This window comes from Cherax quadricarinatus, chromosome 42 (assembly GCF_038502225.1).
Source record: "Cherax quadricarinatus isolate ZL_2023a chromosome 42, ASM3850222v1, whole genome shotgun sequence".
In the NCBI taxonomy this organism is placed as follows: domain Eukaryota; kingdom Metazoa; phylum Arthropoda; class Malacostraca; order Decapoda; family Parastacidae; genus Cherax; species Cherax quadricarinatus.
In genome coordinates, this window is record NC_091333.1 from 3,177,396 (window position 1) to 3,201,556 (window position 24,161).

The following is a 24,161-nucleotide window of genomic DNA, read 5'->3' on the forward strand; positions in this document are numbered from 1 at the left end:
ATTCCCAAACTCATCCACTAACCTTTGCAATTTTTCTTTAGAATCTCCCATAAGCACAGTATCATCAGCAAAAAGTAACTGTCAATTCCCATTTTGAAGTTGATTCCCAAAAATTTAATCCCACCCCTCCCGAACACCCTAGCATTTACTTCCTTTACAACCCCATCTATAAATATATTAAACAACTGTGGTGACATTACACATCCCTGTCTAAGACCTACTTTTACCTGGAAGTAGTCTCCCTCTCTTCTACACCCCCTAACCTGAGCCTCACTATCCTCATAAAAACTCTTCACAGCATTTAATAACTTACCACCTATTCCATATACTTGCAACATCTGCCACATTGCTCCTCTATCCACTATCATATGCCTTTTCTAATTTTTTTTTTTTTTTTTTTCAACAAGTCGGCCGTCTCCCACCGAGGCAGGGTAACCCAAAAAAGAAAGAAAATCCCCAAAAAGAAAATACTTTCATCATCATTCAACACTTTCACCACACTCGCACATTATCACTGTTTTTGCAAAGGTGCTCAGAATACAACAGTCTAGAAGCATACACATATAAAGATACACAACATATCCCTCCAAACTGCCAATATCCCAAACCCCTCCTTTAAAGTGCAGGCATTGTACTTCCCATTTCCAGGACTCAAGTCCGACTAATTAACTACTTTAATTATGGTACATAACCAAATTGTATAATTTGTAATATTTCTAACAATATGCATGATTTGCCTTTTTTCAACTTCATCGTTCGAATCCCACCATGGCAGCATTGATCTATATATTTAAAAAAATTATCTGCATCTTTCTTTGAAAGCACTGCCCGTATCCCACCGAGGCAGGGTGACCCAAAAAAAAGAAAGAAAATCCCCAAAAAGAAAATACTTTCATCATCATTCAACACTTTCACCACACTCCTGGCATTTTAGTCGCCTCTTACTAAGCGCATGGCTTACAGGGGAAGATTTCTGTTACACTTCCCCATGGAGAAGTCAGCCATCTGCATATTTAAATAAGCTCTTACCAATAATTAAACCTACCATAGCACTGCATCATAATGAAAAATAAATATGTGAAGCAGCAACAGCCTGGGTAACAAGGCAAGCACCATATAAGCCTGGCCCAGGTCCAAGCTTCAAGAGTAGAAAAACTCTTGAAACTCAAAGATAAAGGTACGTCTTTCTAAACAACAGGCAGTGTATCAAGAGTAAAGTAGGTAAACAGAATTTTAAGCTTTATTGGCTACTGTGCAAATTCTATGTGCATACCACTGTAGATTATTGCATGCAGTTTGAGTCACCACATTTGGGAAAGGATACTGTCAATCATAAGGGTGTCCAACACTCTGTGAGGTGTATATATGATAATTAGATTAAGCAGTGAACTGTATGACACAGCTAAATTCATTTATTCTAACAAGACAGACTGATGGGTAACCTACTATAAGAATATGTGCTACACTGTATTCAAAATTACCAAAGGGCATGATATTCTTAATGCAGAATAATGCTCATTTTTAAATTATAAACTGTTTTATTCTAACAAATTATTTCAAGTGAATGGTAAATACATATATTGAACAGAGTACCATAAAATAAAGTGGCTTCATAAATACTTTCTGTCAGGTCTATGATTTACAGTATTTGTCAAGTCTTAAGTAATTCATAAACAAGCAGTTTTATTTTACTTCAAAAGTCTGCTGCTCTTTCATTTTTCTGTGTAGTGTAGTACCAACTCTTTCAAAATCATATTACTGGTATTGACTGTGGGTCTTCATATATTGTATTTCACGAGGGAGTGCTGAACCCGCAGGAGACATAACGGTGTGATCCAAGGAAAGGGGGGTAGCCACTATTCCTTGGATCAAGAGCCCTTCACCAGCATTGAGGCATCTACCCAAAATGATTGCCCTCATTTAACCTAAAAATTAGTCCACATATGTACTTAAAGTCACTTATTTTAATAAACATGGCTAAATTATTGCTAATTTTACCTAAATTCCACGCACAAAATAGTTCTTCTACATGATTAAAATAACTCATTAACTAATGCTTGATAAACCATGATAAAAAGGCAGTTAAACTTACGGAGGAACTAATGGATTCTCTTCTGACACTTCGGCAATCATTGGCCCATCAGGTTGAAGGCGCTGGTATCTGGAATTTATAAATTCTTATTAACTTCAATTATTCTTCTTCTTTCAATGCACTGGCTGTATCCCACCGAGGCAGGGTGGCCCAAAAAGAAAAGCCAAAGTTTCTCTTTTTAACTTTAGTAATGTATACAGGAGAAGGGGTTACTAGCTCCTTGCTCCCATCATTTTAGTCGCCTCTTACAACATGCATGGATTAACTGACCTTTTACACCCTAATTTTTTACACAGTTATATGAGAGTAAAATAACAAAAAACATCATGAAGCTCTATTATTCTCATTTGATAATTTTTTTTTTTCAACAAGTTGGCTGTCTCCCACCGAGGCAGGGTGACCCAAAAAAGAAAGAAAATCCCCAAAAAGAAAATGCTTTCATCATCATTCAACATAATTATATAGTCCAATAAAAATTGGAAATGTTTCATGTACCAAGATATGATGTAGAATGGTCTTACCGAACAGTACCCAGACAACACTCAACAGCCTGGATGAGGTGTGCCTGGATCTCACTTGTGCGCTGCTCATTAAGGGTCTCCAAATGTTGACGGAATTCAGCACAGCAACGCATAATACGGTCTTCCTCATCACGGGCTTCAGATCTATAAATTAAAATCTATATTAGGAAAAATAAAGCTTCAGTATAAAATCTATTTTAGTGCTGAAATTTGTACACAAAAATTACTGTACCCAAGAGTAGAATTTGTATGCCATAAAAAAAATTTTACTTAGCATAATTTTTTACAACACATCAGCAATTTACAACTGAGGGAAGGTGACCTAAAGAAGGAAACATTCACCATCCCTCATTCTCTAGCTATATTCTGGAAAGACAGAAAATGAGTGATGGTGAATGTGTGTGCTTCTTTGGGTCACCTTAATTTGGTGAGTAACAGCCGGTGTTAAAAATAAAATGAGTAGCCAGTCCGATCTATAGACTCAATCTACACCCATCTATGTAGTCGAACAGATGTACTGTGCTGGGCCTAATTTAAAAATGTAATAAAGAATGTAACAGATCTTTAAATGAATCAGTATCAAATCAAAATCAGTAGAGTATATCACTACTCAAGTATAAGATATGAAGGCATTATAACCTTCTTGAAGTCAATTTTCCTTTTTTCCTCTCAAACTTTCATAAACCCAGTATGCAATACATGGCCTAGTTCTTCCCTGCTTTTTCAATCTAAGGTATATTACAACTGGACAGTAAATTTCACAACTTGCAAAGCTCACCCTTTAATCATACTATTCCCTTCAAAGGAGCATGCCTTAATACTGCTGAAGGGCTCTTTAGTCGAGGAATTGGAGCAACCCTCCCCTTCTTTTGATCAAACCAAATATAAAAATAATTATGCTAAACCAAAATATTCTACCATCTAATTAATATTGTAATCTGCCTTTTCCATGTGCTGTATTACAAACAACTTGAGTTTAATGTTTTTTTTATCTAACATAATATTTTATTCAAGCACAGTACAGTACTGAAATTTACATTTCTGTAGTATTCACAATTACATTCACTCCTTTTATTTTTTTCAGTTTTTCCACAACATCCATATTTCACATTATTACTGCACAGAAATGTTATTAGTCATTGTTATTCTATTATTTAATACCTAATATAAGCTAACATTTAAATGATTTTTTAAGATTAGATGATCTACTACCCTAATTTTCTAGAAGATTCAGCTGTTTTTTTTTAAACATACATATAAAATCTAGCTTCACAAAATCCTCAATACAGTTTCCTTGCATAAATTTTCACATAAATCTGCATTCATCCATGAACAGCAAATTTTCTAGATTCAAAATACAGTATCTAAATTACCTAAATGAAAAACTTTTCATTTAGTTCACAAAGGTAGTTTCATTAATCTTTTTTTTTTCCATTTTACAAGCACTTGTAACTTTTTCTGACAATGAAGCACTAGGAATGTACTAGTCACTCAGTGTAAGGAGTGGTGGAGGTGCTATTCTCCATTTAATAATCTAGGTAGATACACCACTTAAACATGCTCACCTAAGAGTACATTTTCTTTTATAAGGAAACTAAATCAATAACTCTTGTCTTGCCCTTGTCTTAAGGAATACTGTACTGAAATTTCTAAATGTACCTCCTACATTACGTCAACCCCATTTCAGTAACATTAGCAATGTTCATCAATAGTATCAACAGTTAAAAGTATTCCTTTATAAGCTCTGCCTTCTCACTAAATCAAATAATTACAATATCAACAATGTCATCAGTAAGTGATTCATTGTGTATCCTTAGCTAACCAATTCACTATGTATCCTTAGCTGCATCCTTCTCATCACACATATTAAGTGAAGAGTTAAAAGTTGGTTTTGAGCTAGTCCTTTGGCTACAATTTCCAGACAGCTCATTCACTTTTCCAGAAAAAAATAATGAAAGAAGTACAAGGGAGAGAGATATCTGTTCAACATCTATGTTTATCTGGTCAACCATGTCCAACCATTCTCATTAATTAAAGTATAGTATTTTTATTTTATTGTGGTTTCCTTATCAATTCAGTGTGAGTAAGGTATCTAACAAACTTTGATGCAGTATTCAAGTCAATAACTTGTATAGAAAAAATAGGGTAAATAAAACAAATTCACAATATATGTACTCCTGAATCTACAGACTTAGTCTTTATAACATACTCTGCTCTTCATTTATGTATTTATAAGGCAATGTAAAATTTATCTTCCCATCCCTCAAAGGCTCCAGTTCAAGTAATACAGAGAAGTTTTTACAACCTTCTTTGAACACTATTCTCCTTTTAAAACTTCTTTAAAAATTTAACATGCCCTCTTTCCTAAACTTTTACACTTTATTTTAATCATTTTCATCCTCTTCCTATTACTCAACTATCCATTGACACTAAGCATCTCTAATACACCTGTCTTTTGTTCCAAAATACATATTTGCTTTTGAAATCCCTTCAATATGGGTTACTTTTGTTACAGCCAAGTACAGTACATAATTTGAAAAATATTGCCTGGTGTCAGGCTGCTAAATAAATATTAAAATAGTTTGGCATGGTTGATACTAGTATTCCACAACCTTAGTAGTCACTAACAAACAGGTTAGAAATCCCATTAGGATAAGCAAAAAAATATACAGCCAGGAACTACCTGTTGAGCTCATGCCTTATGTACAGGTGACCGGGTTTACTGTATAAGAAGCGCAAATCAATTACATTATTGAACAACCACTGATACTTTTCCGAAAATAAACAAAACCAAGAAAACCCAGGTTAATTTCAAAAACTGTTTTGGGGTAAAACGTAAGTATGTTAAAAAACAAAATACCAATCAAAGGAATATTATTCTTCATGTCCTAAAAGCATAAGATTCGCTTTAAGCCAATTTCCCGAATCTGAACTGAAACTTACCCACTACCCTGGAGGGTCTTCACATTCGACTCACTAGGAAAATACAAGAAAAGGTTACCAAAATCTCAAAATAAACATAGCTCATAATACATAATCAGAAGAATAAGAGATCCCAACCCAAACATTAAGAATGGTACACTCAAACACATTTTGCTAATTTCTTAAAGAGGCTTTAAATTACTAAAGAACAATTAACCATGGAATTTTTTTGTGCTAGTATAGTATACGGTATTGATGAATGGTAAGAGTCAACTTTTTTAAATGGGGGGTCATCCAACCAAAATAAAAACCAAGAAAGTTAAGCAAAAAAACAATACCTGGGCTTATTGTAGAGTCTAACTGCAATATTCATATCAATTGTACATGTCTTTCTTCCATACTGGGGGTCCTGAATGATCACCAATGTTTCCTTTGAAGTCTCATCAGTAGGTTTCTTAGTGGAGGGGACTGGTCCAGAGATTCTACGACGAAATTCGTCAACAATCTTACTTACGTCCAAAGTGTAGAACTCGTGAAGTTTTACTTGAGGTAGGAAATGGCTGTGCAGTGCATTTTTTATGGCCTAGAAATAATAGATTGAAAGTATTAGGTTTTCTAAATAATAAATATTAAAAATTAACACATCATATGTATAAAAAGATTTATTACTTCCATCTAAGACTAAGTGTCCAATTATTCTCAAATTGTAGTTTATAGTCTTGGAAGGACAAAGAATTGAAGGGAGCAGCACAGTGTGAAGATAGGAAACAATGCATGCTTTCTCAGATTTCTTAATTGAAAGTGACTTAGTATGCCACATTTAATTTTTCTCTAACACATGAGCCCACTATTTACACTGCTGCACCTTGACAAACCTCTCGTATTAACTTGTTAAAATAAAGTTATGGCAAGGATAGCCAAGAAAAGATTCCTCCAAGGGCTCTAGACAGAAAGTTAAGAGAAAGCAGGTTAGAGGAAAGAATACACAGGCAACAATGACAAAATACTGTATACAACTCCTCATGGTGGAAGGAGGCAACAGTGATGAGCATTTTAAAATAGCTAATTAGAAGAGAAGACAAGTGTGGAATCCATGGATAAAAGTTGTATCAACGTGGAATTGTGTGTACGAGTTGTGAGGGAAAAAGGAAATCCAAAACTCTGAATTAGTCAGAAGTAACTTACCTCCAGGTGTTTTTCTTCTCTGATGGCTACTGGAATACCCTGATGTTCCCATTTTTCTTCAGCCACTTCAAGAGTCATGTGGTAGAGAGCACGGTCCAAGAGATATGCAGGACGGAGATAAGGAGAGTTGCTACAGTTGTATGTGGCCTCAGGGTGTTCTTGAAGCCACGGAGACTCATTGGCTGTGTGGTTCAGCACTACATCAGTCAGGGACAACATCTGAGAAAATAACAAAATACAAATATATATTAAGTTTCTCTAACTGACTATTTCCTGCATTTCATAATACTAGTCACCATGACTGCATTGGGTAAACATTAAGTCTAGGAAAATATGCATAAATTTAAACTAGTTTAGCATGCATTTCTTGCAATCATGTTTTAATCTTAAAGATTTAAATCTAAAATTATCTACATACATTAAAATCAAAACTTTGTTGTATATACACTAACTAATAAGAAAGCTACACACATCATGTAACCTGTGTCAAACAGAAAAACTCTGTGAAAGATCAAATGAAAGAAGTTTTCTGAAAATTATCCACATTTAAGCACGTGCTCTCACGAAAGTTAAAAGTTAAACACTAATCTCGACAATGACAGAAGCTGATTATATAGAGGTTCAAATGTAGTGGATATGACATGGCTTTGAAGGGAGCAATAGCACAACACAGCTATACTGGTGTGGGGTTTATCTGTAAAAACCTGCACTTGTGGTCACAGTGGGGCCCAAGGTGTATAGAAGTAAATCTAATTGGATGAATCCTATTAAAGTTAACTGGTCCAATGGCAAGCACAATGACCTGTAATTTTTAGGACTTGCCTGCCTTGGATTCGAGCCCCATCCATTCTGCGATTTGTTTACAATCATTTTATTATGATTTCGTGAGGCATGACAAAGCTATTTCAGGTCAGTCAGCTGAAAGTTAAGAGATGATCAAGAGCTAGTCCCCCACACCTAACAAAGTCACTAATAATAGGGAAGTAAGGCAGAAAAAAAGAAGCTGAAATTATCCACATGACAAGATGAGTCTACAGAAAAACTAAGACAACTAAAGCGCTGAAGCTCAGAACTTTAAAACTCAACTAGGTACAAACATATCCTACCTTCCATTCTTCCTTCATCTTTTTCACCAGAGATTCAACATCAGCAAAACTATACTGATGGTCAGGAGTGTGGAATTCTGTATTGAGGCTATGTTGGTCTTTTAGAGAGTATGATGAATTGGACTCGCCAAGTTCCTGGAATTATATTAAGGATGAATAAACATTAGAGGAAATTTTAAGAAAGATCCAATGCTCAACTATCTTCAATCTTTCCATGATTTTAGAAAAACATGCAACTCCATCACAGTATCTTCATTCTAACTACAGAATAATGCAGGTATGAAAAAAAATAAAATGTTCAATAAAAATACTTATTTGCAAGTCATGCAGAATAAAAGTAGCTTTAAATTCATCCTGCCCATAAAGCTAATTTTCCTGTGCTATGCATATTCAACAAGCTATCTGTCAGGCACACTCCTCTTATACAATCTACAAAATATAGCTTTAAACAATAATGAAAAGAAAACTAAATTTAAAGACCCACTGGTAGGCTTCAGTTATCAGACAGCATCCAAGCCACAACAGACTGTTGTGCACATTTTGCACATTTCTACTAAATGTATTCCAGACTACAAAAAATTACTATTATCTTGAAAATACCACATAATATACACTAATAAAAGTTTTATTTACTACTGTTTTTTTTTTTTTTTTTTTTTTAGTTTCTTTCCCCTCACAGCCATACAAAAAATAATCAGATTCCTAATTCGCCTAACTGTGGTTGCAGGGTTCAAGTCACAGCTCCTGGCCTCTTTTGCTTATCTATGGCTGTTTCCCTTCATGGTACAGTGACAAACTCTTTAACCTTCATTTGCTTCCTAGCTACATTTCCAGAACAGCAGACATTACAGTCCAATGATGACAATGAACCATAAAATCCCCATCAAAGGGAAGACACTGAACTTCACAACTTCGCCTAAATATGGTAGTTTCTCCGAATCCTGTAATAGGTACGTATTACCGTACTTACACTTCAACAGTATGTCCAGTCTATAAAGGTCACTTACTTCTACACTATAAAAAGTAAAAGGTCACTGTATACACAGGGATAAATTGGATTTTTTTTTTTTTTTATTGAATACCTGGATGGGTGTGAAGTGAATCATGTTGTAACCTGTTTCATAAGCTACTTGCAGTCTTTGTTCCCAATCTGGTATAGGTCCTAGGCATTTTGATAATACTGTTTGACACTGAACACAATCTTGATTCAACACTTCATCATTAAGGCCGACTGTCAGAGTTGGATCCACAAGGAAAAAGCCAGAGCCCTGAGCCTTCTCCCGATCCTCACTGTTGGAACAAAATTACAAAACACTATACACAAGCTCCTGTCTAAGCATATGATAAATTCATTAACAGCAGCAGCAGCAAGATAAAATGGTTTATTTTTAAATTATATTAAAATTGTTACAAATTATACACTATCTTGTACAGAAGCACAGTTAATATAGCTTAAAAGAAACTAATATTTCTGTACTAAGAGCCTGAGCGACTAGAGATCAGGTCGTGATTAGTGGCCAGATGATCATGCCTTTCAAGTAGACTTCATTGAATGACCCACACAGATTTAACACTATGAAATACAATTACTTAATGTATCCCAGTTGCACCTAGTTGGTCTAAGATGTTCAGTAAAGCACTACTGCATGAAGAAAGTATGCAGCTCATCCCCCCCCCACTGAGTTTCATATCCTAAATTACACTCAGTATAGTGCAATCTAGTGGTGGTGGCCTACAATTTCCAAACCTCCAGATGGTACTTTCAGTGAATGATTTTTTTTCCAAACTTTGTCAATCTTTTTTGAGTCTTCAGTTAGGTATTTCTTATTGTTTCTCTTCTTACTCATTTATATATATATTTGCAATGGTATTTCTTATTGTTTCTCTTCTTACTCATTTATATATATATCTTTGCAATGAAACCCCTTCCCTTTATATACTGTATTACAATTCTCTTGTTGCAAGATAAGTTTCACAATATAATACTTAAGGAGTGTGGAATTTTCTGCAATTTTTTTAAAAATGCAGTCGATTCTGCAGTAACTGCCTAAAAGCATAGTTACCAAGGGTAACAAGATATTGGTGATGTAAAAAAAAAAAAAAGAAATTACTACTGTATGATAGACTTTAAATAACATTAACAATCATATAACACAAGAACATACCCATCTTCATAAGTGAAATAGTAGTGGAAGGATCCAGCCATCAGAATAACAACTTCAACATATAGTGCTGTATCATCACCCTTATTACACGAATCACTTTTCCACTGAAGTCGTCTATAATGGGTGCGAGAGAAGCCTTCATCTATATCTTCTGGGTGGTTAGTGAAGACATTGACAGCTCTTCCCAGCAGAGATGGGCCTGGGCGGAGCTGAAGAACCCATCCTGAGAGTAAAATAATATCAAAGGTAGTCTAAGTACAATGGAATGCTTAAGTAAAAAAATTAAGAAAGTTAAATGAGGCAGTAGGTAAAATGAAAGGGGGTAAGGCAGCCGGGATTGATGGGATAAAGATAGAAATGTTAAAAGCAGGTGGGGATATAGTTTTGGAGTGGTTGGTGCAATTATTTAATAAATGTATGGAAGAGGGTAAGGTACCTAGGGATTGGCAGAGAGCATGCATAGTTCCTTTGTATAAAGGCAAAGGGGACAAAAGAGTGCAAAAATTATAGGGGGATAAGTGTTGAGTATACCTGGTAAAATGTATGGTAGAGTTATTATTGAAAGAATTAAGAGGAAGACGGAGAATAGGATAGCAGATGAACAAGGAGGCTTTAGGAAAGGTAGAGGGTGTGTGGACCAGGTGTTTACAGTGAAACATAAGTGAACAGTATTTAGATAAGGCTAAAGAGGTCTTTGTGGCATTTATGGATTTGGAAAAGGCGTATGACAGGGTGGATAGGGGGGCAATGTGGCAGATGTTGCAGGTGTATGGTGTAGGAGGTAGGTTACTGAAAGCAGTGAAGAGTTTTTACGAGGATAGTGAGGCTCAAGTTAGAGTACATAGGAAAGAGGGAAATTATTTCCCAGTAAAAGTAGGCCTTAGACAAGGATGTGTGATGTCACCGTGGTTGTTTAATATATTTATAGATGGGGTTGTAAGAGAAGTAAATGCGAGGGTCTTGACAAGAGGCGTGGAGTTAAAAGATAAAAAATCACACAAAGTGGGAGTTGTCACAGTTGCTCTTTGCTGATGACACTGTGCTCTTGGGAGATTCTGAAGAGAAGTTGCAGAGATTGGTGGATGAATTTGGTAGGGTGTGCAAGAGAAGAAAATTAAAATGAATACAGGAAAGAGTAAGGTTATGAGGATAACAAAAATATTAGGTGATGAAAGATTGGATATCAGATTGGAGGGAGAGAGTATGGAGGAGGTGAATGTATTCAGATATTTGGGAGTGGACGTGTCAGCAGATGGGTCTATGAAGGATGAGGTGAATCATAGAATTGATGAGGGGAAAAGGGTGAGTGGTGCACTTAGGAGTCTGTGGAGACAAAGAACTTTGTCCTTGGAGGCAAAGAGGGGAATGTATGAGAGTATAGTTTTACCAACACTCTTATATGGGTGTGAAGCATGGGTGATTAATGTTGCAGCGAGGAGAAGGCTGGAGGCAGTGGAGATGTCATGTCTGAGGGCAATGTGTGGTGTGAATATAATGCAGAGAATTCGTAGTTTGGAAGTTAGGAGGAGATGCGGGATTACCAAAACTGTTGTCCAGAGGGCTGAGGAAGGGTTGTTGAGGTGGTTCGGACATGTAGAGAGACTGGAGCGAAACAGAATGACTTCAAGAGTGTATCAGTCTGTAGTGGAAGGAAGGCAGGGTAGCGGTCGGCCTAGGAAAGGTTGGAGGGAGGGGGTAAAGGAGGTTTTGTGTGCGAGGGGCTTGGACTTCCAGCAGGCGTGCGTGAGCGTGTTTGATAGGAGTGAATGGAGACGAATGGTTTTTAATAGCTGACGTGCTGTTGGAGTGTGAGCAAAGTAACATTTATGAAGGGGTTCAGGGAAACTGGCAGGCCAGACTTGAGTCCTGGAGATGGGAAGTACAGTGCCTGCACTCTGAAGGAGGGGTGTTAATGTTGCAGTTTAAAAACTGTAGTGTAAAGCACCCTTCTGGCAAGACAGTGATGGAGTGAATGATGGTGAAAGTTTTTCTTTTTCGGGCCACCCTGCCTTGGTGGGAATCGGCCAGTGTGATAAAAAAATAAATAAAAATAAATGTAGATTTTAAACCCAATGTACAGGGTATGCAGACCTGGCATATAACTGCCACTTTTTCCAGGAGTTCTTTATTAACAAGGGCTGAACAAGCTACATAGGCAGAGTGCAAAGAAATAACTAAAATTTTCAACACAATTTTACCTTAACGTCTTTTCATATTAACATCTTTTTTTTTTTTTACATACAGATTTTTTTTGTTACTAAAATTAAGCGTTACATTTAATTATCTTCAGACAATTATATGTTCATTCAATGATCTCCCACCAAACAATGTCAAGTCATTTTAAGTTCTATTTTTAGTCTGCTCAAAATACGTTCCATAACCAGGGGCTTTTCAAAACATATGAATTAAATTTCACTTAATTTTATAACCATTATGCACATTTTCAAAAAAATTTAATTACTTGTTTATTTACCCCTTTCTTCAAGCTGATATCCAATATTTCATTGCTTAAACATTTTTGTTACTCTCATCACCTTGCTAATTTTTAAGTTCACTTTTAATTTCTTCCTTCTGCATGCCCTTCCAAACATCTCTAGCAAGCTATGCAAATCAGACCAAAATATTGTCATAAGTTTCAGTCTTCTACATGCAGGTTATTTGTACATTGTTCCAATAATAGTATTACCTTTTTATTCTTCTCTTTAGAATCTCCCAAAAAGATTGCTATCTGCAAACAGCAACTATGACTATGTCAACTTTGTTTCAGATTTTTTTAATAATCTATAGATGTAAAAAAAAAAAAAAAAAAAAAATGTCCACACACCTTTTTGTAGACGAAACAGTGTAGAGTCAAGATGATCCCCATGGTTCAGGGTGAGTACTCTAACTTGGGGCTGTTGCTGGATAAAACCATTCCCTGCCCCGGTACCCACTTTGGTAATGCTAGTAACCTGTATTTAAAGATACACAAAAGTAGTCTTAAAGAATCAAGTTTGCCTGCATCTTTAAAAATATTTAACAATGCAACTTACCCAATAATTAATAAGCCGAACTATGGAAAAAAAAAAAAAAAAAAAAGCTTTCATAGCACAAGAGTTGTACAGAAGTGAAATAACCTCAACAATGATTCAGTAAAGGCTAATTCCATGAAAGGGCTCAAAACCAAAAATAACGAAGTTTATTAGGTCAGTCAAAATTTAAATTGGTGCCTCATCCTCAAGAAAATTAAATGATAATTATAAATAAGCACTGTAATTACACAATAGAGTGGACTGCAAAGAAACTATATATGTACTATATATACAACTATGAACAGATGAAATGCAGATTCAAAGAGAAAAATTATGAATTAAAAAGAAATAAGGAAACTACTGAAAATTACCTTGTTGACAGATAAGAGAATGATTAGGCCACAAATAAAATTGCAGACAGATATGAGAGAAAAAAAAAGCATAAGAATGTTTTTTATCCCTTTCAATAGGGAAAACCAAGGTCAGAAGTGTTAACCATGAAAAAGCAGATGGTATCATATAGTATATGTAACCAATAATTCAGTACTGAACACCAATGAAAAACCCTCAACTAACCAAGCACAAAGAAAAATTCAGAAAATAATAACTATTTCTACATGTACAAGGTATACAGGCCTAGTTGACATCAATGACAATCTACTACTATAGAGAAAGCCACTTCTTATGCAGAGCATTTTGGGCAAATTAGGTCAATTTTGTCCCAGGATGCAACCCACAACAGTCAATTAACACCCAGGTACCTATTTTACTGATGGGTGAACATCGGAAAGTAGGTATCTTAAAGAAACACATCCTCATACTCCTTTATAACGTATACCAACAAGTGGTTTAAAAAACATGTGAACAAACACACTGATCCTTCTGTTGTGAACTATGAGCCACCACCATATAATGCTATAACATTATACATGTATATGCACTGACCTTGGCTTCAGAGCTTGTTGTAGAGTTGATGGAAGTGGTCAAGGGAGCAGAGCTGTACACCTGGGCCTGGGGCTCCTGAGCCACCACTCCTGCTCCATCCTGAACACCCATCTTGAAGAAGTTGGTCAGCTTCCTGTGGAGGAGCAGAAATGCCTTAGACGATGCACATAAATGAAAATGCTATTCTTCTCTCATATCTATGACCTTTAAACTAGGTTATCTGGAGAGTTGTGAGTATTTAGAGGAAATGATTACATAGTACTAGTAAGGTTTAATGCAGCTATAACTGCACTATGACATATAAGCTACTTAAAACCATATGGTAAGTTAATGACATGTACTCTTGAATATGTAAAACTGAGACAGCTTCAGGTAAAGAAAGACCTTTCTAATTTACCAACCTGCTATCATTCATATGGCTCTGACAAAAATTGAAATTAAAAACTTACAGCCATAAGAACACACAGTATCCTTACATAAAGGACACATCTTCATATACAGTACAAGTATTTCAAAATATGCCCAAACTGTTAGTTACACTAGGTTAAGCAAGGATGGGGAGTGCCATTGTACAGTTACAGTGTTCAAAAAATTTTTAATTTTTCAGAAACAAGTTTATTTTATCTTATATGTGAGGATATTATTTGTTCTCACAGCTACAAGTTAATTTGTGTTGAAGCAAACTAAGAAGGCATACATTATGAAAATAAGAACAAGTTGTTTAATACAGATTTAGTTAACAGTATCAAATTTGCTCAGATGACTGATTTTTTATGTAACTAAGAGATTCACACACACTTCTCACCAAGTTATTTGCATGGGGTCAGATTAAATGCCATAGATGCGAGTACTAACTAGATGGTTACTGATAGTAACACTTCTGAGTAATAATCCAACAGAAATTTCTTCAAAATGCAACTTTTAGTCTGTTGAATCAAAGGGACAGCCAAATTATTTTTGGGGGAAGGGAATGATCATGCAATATTATCTTAGCAGGATAAGCCAACGTCAGACTATACAATATTGGGTTACCCTAGGTTTATTTACATAAAAGTTACTCTAAGACCACTTTAAAAATCTCTAGTGTACTAAACCCACATATAAACTTGTAATACAGCTGACGGCCTGGGTTCCTTTAGAACTTTGTGTTATCTGCACATAACAGGTCAGCATGGCAACTTCTAGAGTAAACTATATGGATAAGCTATGATAACTTGTACGTTAAGTACTGATTATTGCAAGTCAAGGATGGAGTTGATAGAAGGTAATTATAATTACGGGGAAGCACTAATCCCTAAGGGATTATGCAGGGCCTGGGAAATGGGAGGCAATCAGGTCTGATCCAGAGAACGGAAGGAAAGGTCCACTCAAAAGCCCTTCACCCTCATCAAGGCACCTCTCTAGTAATGAGTTTTGAGGGCAACTAAAGCTTACGCTTTACTGAGCTCTCACTCTCTCACAGGAGTTCAGAAAAATATACATTGCCCAGATCCGGACTGGAAATGAAGAAACAAAGTTCCTCCAAAATCAGAAACGGGAACATGGTCCCAATTGGTCAAGTAAACTTCCCCCTTGCCTAAACCTCGGCAGAGTTAGAAATGCTATGCATAAAATGGGGGGTTTTCTATAAAGTATTTTTTTTCAGTCACCCTAACTGTATAATATACTGTCTTCCATTTTATATAAAGTTTTTGTTAGCGTGTTTATACGCCAGGAAACAGGATAAGTGTTTTCTGGCGTGGGTCTTAGCACATGATGAGGTTTCGGTCATCTGTCCAAGGCTTTCCACTGGCCTATCTGTCCATTCCTTAAAAAATTAAGGTTATAATTATAACCATGGTGTTAGATCTCCTCTTACACCCATTCCCCGAGTTAAAAAAAAATTACCAGACCTAGGAGCTGAGGAATGGCTGCCTGATTAACTGACCAGAGCATGAAGGACAGACGTGCCACGGAAGAAAACGGAAAATTTGCCACTGATGCTCATGGCAGTGGTCGAGACGTCCACTTGTAAAATGGGGAGCGCTAAACCCGTAGGTATTATACAGCGCCTGTAGCGGGGGGGATGGAAGGTATTCAGGCTCAATTCAGGGAACTGGAGCACAGATCAAATTCCCAAGATCAAGAGCCCCTCACCAGCGTCAAGGAACCTCCCTTGAGGGGACAGTCAGGTGGAACTCATTATTATTATTATTATTATAATCAAGGGGGAAGCGCTAAACCCGGAGGATTATACAGCACCTGGGGGGTGGATGTGGAAGGCATTCAGGCTTAATTCGGGGAACTGGAGCACAGATCCAATTCCCTAAATCAAGAGCCCCTCGCCAACATCAAGGAACCTTCCTTGAGGGGCAGGTGGAACTCAGAATTAAACCCCAGTAAAACCAGACGTCCTGCTCTCTGACCTCCTCCTTTGAGGAAAGACTGGGTGACTGTTGTTTAGTGTAAGTTATATTACAGTGTGCTGTACGATGCCTCAGTGTGAGGGTTATTCCATCAACTAGTCCTCACTTTTGATTAATAATTAATAAACTTTATTACAGACCTAGATGACATCACTGAACCATTGTAGAAAGCAATTATACGCCTAAGTAAATTTCAGAGCCAGATGAACTAATAGCTAAACTATATAGAATAAATATTAATTAGTAGCAATCAGCGAAGAGGCGGGGCCAGGAGCTGTGAATCGACCCCTGCAACCACAAATAGGTGAGTACACACACACAAAAGGAGACACCGCTGCCCCGTTCAGCTCTCGACAGTTAAAACAGAAAACTGACTTCCAATTACTGTATTTAAATTTACATAGAAACTAGTACGACATTATTAACTGCTTCCGACTGTAAGCTACAAAGTCAGTCTTGCTACGAGGATTACTAGAATTTCCTTTATAAACAATGATTTAATAGAAAATAGCGTAATAATAATAAAGCACAATATAAAAATAATCAATATAAAGCGTTAATCCGCAGGGGTCATATAGCGACAGGGAAATGGGAGGCAATCAGATTCCAGATGTATCAAGACATTGGGTACGTTCCTAAAGGGAAACACGCATATTATAGTCACGGTCATACACATTTAAATCTTATAAAACTCTTGATCCAAGGAAATGGACAACCTCCCCTTCTTTGGATCGAACCTGAATGCTTCTTTCCCAAGAGCTTTTTGACCCCTACAGGTTTAGCGTTTTAACGGGATTAAAATAGCAAAATTCAATGCAAGCTAAACTTGGCAAAACGTACAAGGGAGCAGAAATCTGCTCACTAGTGGATCTCGCTTCTCTGGCTGAGCAATATCTAGCAGTAATCAGATAATTAATACATGATGCCTACGTGATTATCTACTTGTAACTACAGAAGGAGAGCTATTGGCAAAGTTCAAATTTCCAATTGTGAGCAGATTATTGACAATATGGTAAATCAGGAAAAGGTCACTCGTTAAGCTCAGTGATTAACAGTAAATAAAAGAAAGTTATTCACTCCTCTTTGTGTAAATAAAATTTAATTTTACTTAGGAAAGTATAATCTTCCTTAAAATTGTCTTATTGTTAATTTAAGGACTTAGTTATACGCAGTAAGCATAGCAGAGGTAACGAGAACAGTCATAAAGGTGATGGTAGCAGCAGTAGCCACCATAATAAATGCGTAGGAGTGCCTTAAAAGCAGAAGCGACCACGTGAGAAAAGTTGGCCGCACAGGAACCTGAATGAAGTACTCCATTCTTTATTGTCGTTCTGGTTCTTGCTACGGGCAGAGCCGTAAGTGTAGGCTCGCCGAAGTGGTGGCCGCTGCAACTTCTCCGTTAGTTGCTCCTCATAATGGCCAACTACTGGCTTGAACTTGGACCGTGTTATCTTACCATGGTTCGATGTACCTTTCTCACCTGGTCCCGACCCACCACTACCACCATCCCGCAAGTGACCTTGGGCCACACCCTCACTCATCTTGGAGCTGCTCTTTGAAGTACCACATTAAATACATCAGTATACATACAAGTATGAAAAGACGAAGATGAAATATATGTCAACACAGCAACAGCATTCTTTAAGCTGTCCTATGTTGGAAAGTGGTGAGGTTGCGATTATATTACTACAGTTGTAGCATTTATTGACAGCATTTTGCCGATATTCTCATCACCTTATTGGAGAGTCCAGCTCAGTTTAACAGATTTCGTTTCCTTGTGTGTGTGAAACTCACCCATTGACAAAAAGTATTAGAAAAAAAACCTAAATGAGTGCTGTAATAAATACGGTTTTTGATCAAAACGAATCCTCATCGGCAGTGGCTTGCAGGCTTGGCTCGCCCCAGAGGTCTTGGGTATGATGTATGAGGAAGTCTCATAACGCCTGCTGTCACTTACCTGGAGTTTACCTGGAGAGAGTTTCGGGGGTCAACGCCCCCGCGGCCCGGTCTGTGACCAGGCCTCCTGGTGGATCAGCGCCTGATCAACCAGGCTGTTGCTGCTGGCTGCACGCAAACCAACGTACGAGCCACAGCCCGGCTGATCAGGAACTGCCTTTAGGTGCTTGTCCAGTGCCAGCTTGAAGACTGCCAGGGGTCTGTTGGTAATCCCCCTTATGTGTGCTGGGAGGCAGTTGAACAGTCTCGGTCCCCTGACACTTATTGTATGGTCTCTTAACGTGCTAGTGACACCCCTGCTTTTCATTGGGGGGATGGTGCATCGTCTGCCAAGTCTTTTGCTTTCGTAGTGAGTGATTTTCGTGTGCAAGTTCGGTACTAGTCCCTCTAGGATTTTCCAGGTGTATATAATCATGTATCTCTCCCTCCTGCGTTCCAGGGAATACAGGTTTAGAAACCTCAAGCGCTCCCAGTAATTGAGGTGTTTTATCTCCGTTATGCGCGCCGTGAAAGTTCTCTGTACATTTTCTAGGTCGGCAATTTCACCTGCCTTGAAAGGTGCTGTTAGAGTGCAGCAATATTCCAGCCTAGATAGAACAAGTGACCTGAAGAGTGTCATCATGGGCTTGGCCTCCCTAGTTTTGAAGGTTCTCATTATCCATCCTGTCATTTTTCTAGCAGATGCGATTGATACAATGTTATGGTCCTTGAAGGTGAGATCCTCCGACATAATCACTCCCAGGTCTTTGACGTTGGTGTTTCGCTCTATTTTGTGGCCAGAATTTGTTTTGTACTCTGATGAAGATTTAATTTCCTCATGTTTACCATATCTGAGTAATTGAAATTTCTCATCGTTGAACTTCATATTGTTTTCTGCAGCCCACTGAAAGATTTGGTTGATGTCCGCCTGGAGCCTTGCAGTGTCTGCAATGGAAGACACTGTCATGCAGATTCGGGTGTCATCTGCAAAGGAAGACACGGTGCTGTGGCTGACATCCTTGTCTATGTCGGATATGAGGATGAGGAACAAGATGGGAGCTAGTACTGTGCCTTGTGGAACAGAGCTTTTCACCGTAGCTGCCTCGGACTTTACTCTGTTGACGACTACTCTCTGTGTTCTGTTAGTGAGGAAATTATAGATCCATCGACCAACTTTTCCTGTTATTCCTTTAGCGCGCATTTTGTGCGCTATTACGCCATGGTCACACTTGTCGAAGGCTTTTGCAAAGTCTGTATATATTACATCTGCATTCTTTTTGTCTTCTAGTGCATTTAGGACCTTGTCGTAGTGATCCAGTAGTTGAGACAGACAGGAGCGACCTGTTCTAAACCCATGTTGCCCTGGGTTGTGTAACTGATGGGTTTCTAGATGGGTGGTGATCTTGCTTCTTAGGACCCTTTCAAAGATTTTTATGATATGGGATGTTAGTGCTATTGGTCTGTAGTTCTTTGCTGTTGCTTTACTGCCCCCTTTGTGGAGTGGGGCTATGTCTGTTGTTTTTAGTAACTGAGGGACGACCCCCGTGTCCATGCTCCCTCTCCATAGGATGGAAAAGGCTCGTGATAGGGGCTTCTTGCAGTTCTTGATGAACACAGAGTTCCATGAGTCTGGCCCTGGGGCAGAGTGCATGGGCATGTCATTTATCGCCTGTTCGAAGTCATTTGGCGTCAGGATAACATCGGATAGGCTTGTGTTAATCAAATTTTGTGGCTCTCTCATAAAAAATTCATTTTGATCTTCGACTAGCGATAATTAAATACCTTAGAGTTAGTGGTTCGCATCCTGGAGGAGGACCTAAAAAGGTCAACCAATGGAAATAGGCCACACTGAGTGAATTTACTAGGTTATCCTGGGATACTATCCGTCCAGGGTTAACAATTTGAATAAAATCTTAAAACTATCAAATGACGTATAGATTATGGTAGCAACACAATGTATGGTACGTAGTTTTAAATCACGTACTTTATGGAGACCCGGTCCGTTTGCAACTATGGCTTCTTTTGATTATAATAATAACAAATGCAACTATGGCAAAAATTTATTCCTACGAATGTCCAATATTATGCTGGTTTTTGTCAAGGACATTTATTTTGAGTAAATGTAAGAAAAATAACCTAATGGAACTCAACTTTACCTAGCTTTAAATAACCTAACATAACCTTACTTCGCCACCTGTAGATATGGTACTGGCGCACCTTCGTTTACATACTATATTTGCCTTTGTTTACACCCATTGTGACTGGTCAGTGTCAATATTAACCGTTGCCCTAATGTGCCAAGCAAGTTTATTCAGGTACACAAATAGTTACATAAATTATCGTACATAGCAGTATGTGTAGATTACCTAAGATAATCCCCCAAAAATCAAAGCGACTTGTTTATAAAAATATTTTTGCTATCTCCCAAAATAAAAAAAAAATCACACGAAATAAATTTTGCCGAGGTATAAATAACAAGTTTGTAATTCTTTTTAATAATGCATCATTTCTCAAGACAAATGACATCGGCCCAAATTTACAATCACATGGTATATTACAGGCATTAACATTAAAAAATAACATTTCCAAAGCTTTGGCGCTTTGAAGCTAGTAAACCTCTCTTGAGATTACTATGTCATCGTGAACTATGCCAAGTTTGCCAGCACATGTTCATGGAATTTACAACCCAGAGTACGACTAGCCATCCTGTGCGATGGGTATGTTAGGTAAGTTTATGGTTATAATTAGCTCTTCCAACAAGTTACTTATCTGTTTTAACTTTTAAGGTTTAAATAACAAGTTATTACAAGGACCCCAATGGAAATAAGTCACTGACTTCTTTTTGGGTTATTCTGGGTAATCTACACATATGCTGCTATGTATGATAATTTAGGTAAGTGTATTCATGTGTAACTGTACCTGAATAAACTTACTATATAGATCGGGGTAGCTGCACAATGCGGATATATCCACAGGCAATACAACTCTGTGACACCCATTATCTATCAGCGACGTGATGGAATTCTTACTTTATCTTATTCTTATCTTATCATAGTATAATAAGCATATAATCTCACTAGCTATTTTACTTTAAAATTTAAAGCTTGTTTAATATACAGTAGTTAGCATATAAACATAATCTGCATTGTATTACCGGGGCCAACAACCTTGGTAGCTGTTCGACCCTTGTAGGTTAAGCGCTTCATTTTTTATTATAATAACCTTGGTAATCTTCCTACAAAACGCATAGAAGTCAAGAAGAGACATTTACAGTTTTTTTTGTACAGGAAAAAAAATTCAGTAGTCTTATAACTAAAAAAGCTGTTGGGTTTAACTGAAGCTATAACGAAAAAATAATCTGGAAAATACATCATTCTAACAAGTGACATTCTACTATTACTGTAAACCTCTCTAATATTTATGTACATAACTCAGTTCAAGTCATTCATATTTTATCTCCTTTTACTGTAACTGATTTTCACACAGTTACTTAGCCGTTTTAATTTTTAAGGTTATAATCCTGACTTACTCTACTGTAACTTACAGCTAGGATATTACAAGGATCCCAATGGAAATACGTAAGTCACTTCGTCTGACTTTTTTTTTTTTAGCTTATCCTAGATAATTTACACATGTTGCTATGTATGATAATTGTACTTATGTGTACCTGTACCTAAATAAACTTATTAAAACTCTTGTCTCACTTTGTAAACAAAAATAACAGTTCCAGTTTAAATCTTTGTAAACTACATTTTTTCCCTGTGACTAACAGCATAAGTGCAAGTCCAAGGTAAGAAGTCTTTGTTAACAAGTAAAGGGTCAACAGCAACATCAAATACGACTACCTTAAATAATAAGTTTGATTTTCTCAAATACGTGTTAGTGCATATATGACTGCCAGCGGACAATATGCGAGCGAAACTTACTTTTTTGGCAACAACCAATTTTACTCACCTCAAGATAGCCAGCAACCATGCCCATAATATTTCAAGGAAATTCATTATGCTACTAACACTTGCACGTAACACCTTCATAGGAAGATGTAGCCTACACAGTGTGTGCCATGGTGGTCAAGTTCCGAACCAACTGCCTGCAGAGGGCCCAGTCAAGCCACACTACTACCCTGCCCAGCCTGACTAGTACCACCACAATATTTCGTTCAATCTCAAATGTTTGGCTTTCCCAAGCTCTTAAAATGTGTTTAAATGCCCTTAAAATGTCTACACTAAGTTAGCCTGATGATTTACGGTAATTAATAGACTCCGGAAAAGTGTTAATTGACGGGAGGATATTGTGATAACTCACCATAATAGTCAATGGAAAAGAACGATATAATGTAGAATTGTAGATGGTTGTGTTTGTTTTGAAGGTTGCCGAGTGAAGAGGGTGTTCAAAGTCACCTTAGCTCAGTGTAGGTTGGTTACTACCCTCGCCAACCTCACTCCCACACACACATTTTTATCATAATACAACTTCATCTACACACTACAAAAACTCATGACTTGACGCTTAAACAGGTATTGTTAATCATACTTGTCTTGTCAATAATAGTAGTAATATTCAACCTCACAAAAGGTATCATGCACGAAACAATTTCATTCATTCCGAAACAGAAAAACTGATAATGTAACAAGAATACTTTAAGAGTGACCGACAAACAGTGGATGAATCTAGTGTAGGGCAAGAAGATAATATTCCTTGTTTTACTCTTATCAGTAGAAAGGAATCTCTTATCAGTAGAAAGGAATCTGGTGAAAGATAGTTCTGACATCTAACGAATCATTATGAAAAACAGGTAGGCCAATTTATTTTCTGTATGTATGTACTCTTCTCTCTCTCTCTCTTATATATATATATATATATATATATATATATATATATATATATATATATATATATATATAAGAGAGTGTTAATGTTGCAGTCTAAGAACTGTAGTGTAAAATACCCTTCTGGCAAGACAGTGATGGAGTGAATGATGGTGAAAGTTTTTCTTTTTCGGGCCACCCTGCCTTGGTGGGAATCGGCCGGTGTGATAATAAAAAAAAAAAAAAATATATAAGAGAGAGGTGATGAAAAGTAGCAGAGATGCACAACTACGAAGATACTAACACGGAAATATCTATAAATTTATTATATACTGTTTTGTTGCTCGAAATTCAAGTATGAAGGCAAGGAAAACCTGAGTGCACTGACCTATGGTGGATCAGTAACAGGTTACAGGTACGCTGGGTTACTGAGGCCTATCGACTATACACAAGTCATTAAGGCTGCATCTCACCTGTACTCACCTAGTTGTACTCACCTAGTTGAGGTTGCGGGGGTCGAGTCCGAGCTCCTGGCCCCGCCTCTTCACTGATCGCTACTAGGTCACTCTCCCTGAGCCGTGAGCTTTATCATACCTCTGCTTAAAGCTATGTATGGATCCTGCCTCCACTACATCGCTTCCCAAACTATTCCACTTACTGACTACTCTGTGGCTGAAGAAATACTTCCTAACATCCCTGTGATTCATCTGTGTCTTCAGCTTCCAACTGTGTCCCCTTGTTACTGTGTCCAATCTCTGGAACATCCTGTCTTTGTCCACCTTGTCAATTCCTCTCAGTATTTTGTATGTCGTTATCATGTCCCCCCTATCTCTCCTGTCCTCCAGTGTCGTCAGGTTGATTTCCCTTAACCTCTCCTCGTAGGACATACCTCTTAGCTCTGGGACTAGTCTTGTTGCAAACCTTTGCACTTTCTCTAGTTTCTTCACGTGCTTGGCTAGGTGTGGGTTCCAAACTGGTGCCGCATACTCCAATATGGGCCTAACATACACGGTGTACAGGGTCCTGAATGATTCCTTATTAAGATGTCGGAATGCTGTTCTGAGGT

At 37.4% G+C, this 24,161-nt stretch overlaps 1 protein-coding gene across 2 annotated transcripts in view; it reads right to left on the reverse strand.

The window, feature by feature from the left end:
- Positions 1-24,161, reverse strand: part of LOC128695597 (uncharacterized) — a 140,235-nt gene that overhangs the window by 40,085 nt on the left and 75,989 nt on the right. For both annotated transcript variants that reach the window (XM_070093216.1, XM_053786313.2), the window contains exons 2-11: positions 13,948-14,080; positions 12,816-12,942; positions 9,992-10,214; positions 8,909-9,116; positions 7,827-7,961; positions 6,721-6,939; positions 5,874-6,118; positions 5,557-5,589; positions 2,614-2,757; positions 2,093-2,161 (exon numbers count right to left, since the gene is read on the reverse strand). In XM_070093216.1, the coding sequence (XP_069949317.1) occupies positions 2,093-2,161; positions 2,614-2,757; positions 5,557-5,589; positions 5,874-6,118; positions 6,721-6,939; positions 7,827-7,961; positions 8,909-9,116; positions 9,992-10,214; positions 12,816-12,942; positions 13,948-14,080 (1,536 nt within the window). The remainder of the gene's footprint in view (positions 1-2,092; positions 2,162-2,613; positions 2,758-5,556; positions 5,590-5,873; positions 6,119-6,720; positions 6,940-7,826; positions 7,962-8,908; positions 9,117-9,991; positions 10,215-12,815; positions 12,943-13,947; positions 14,081-24,161) is intronic.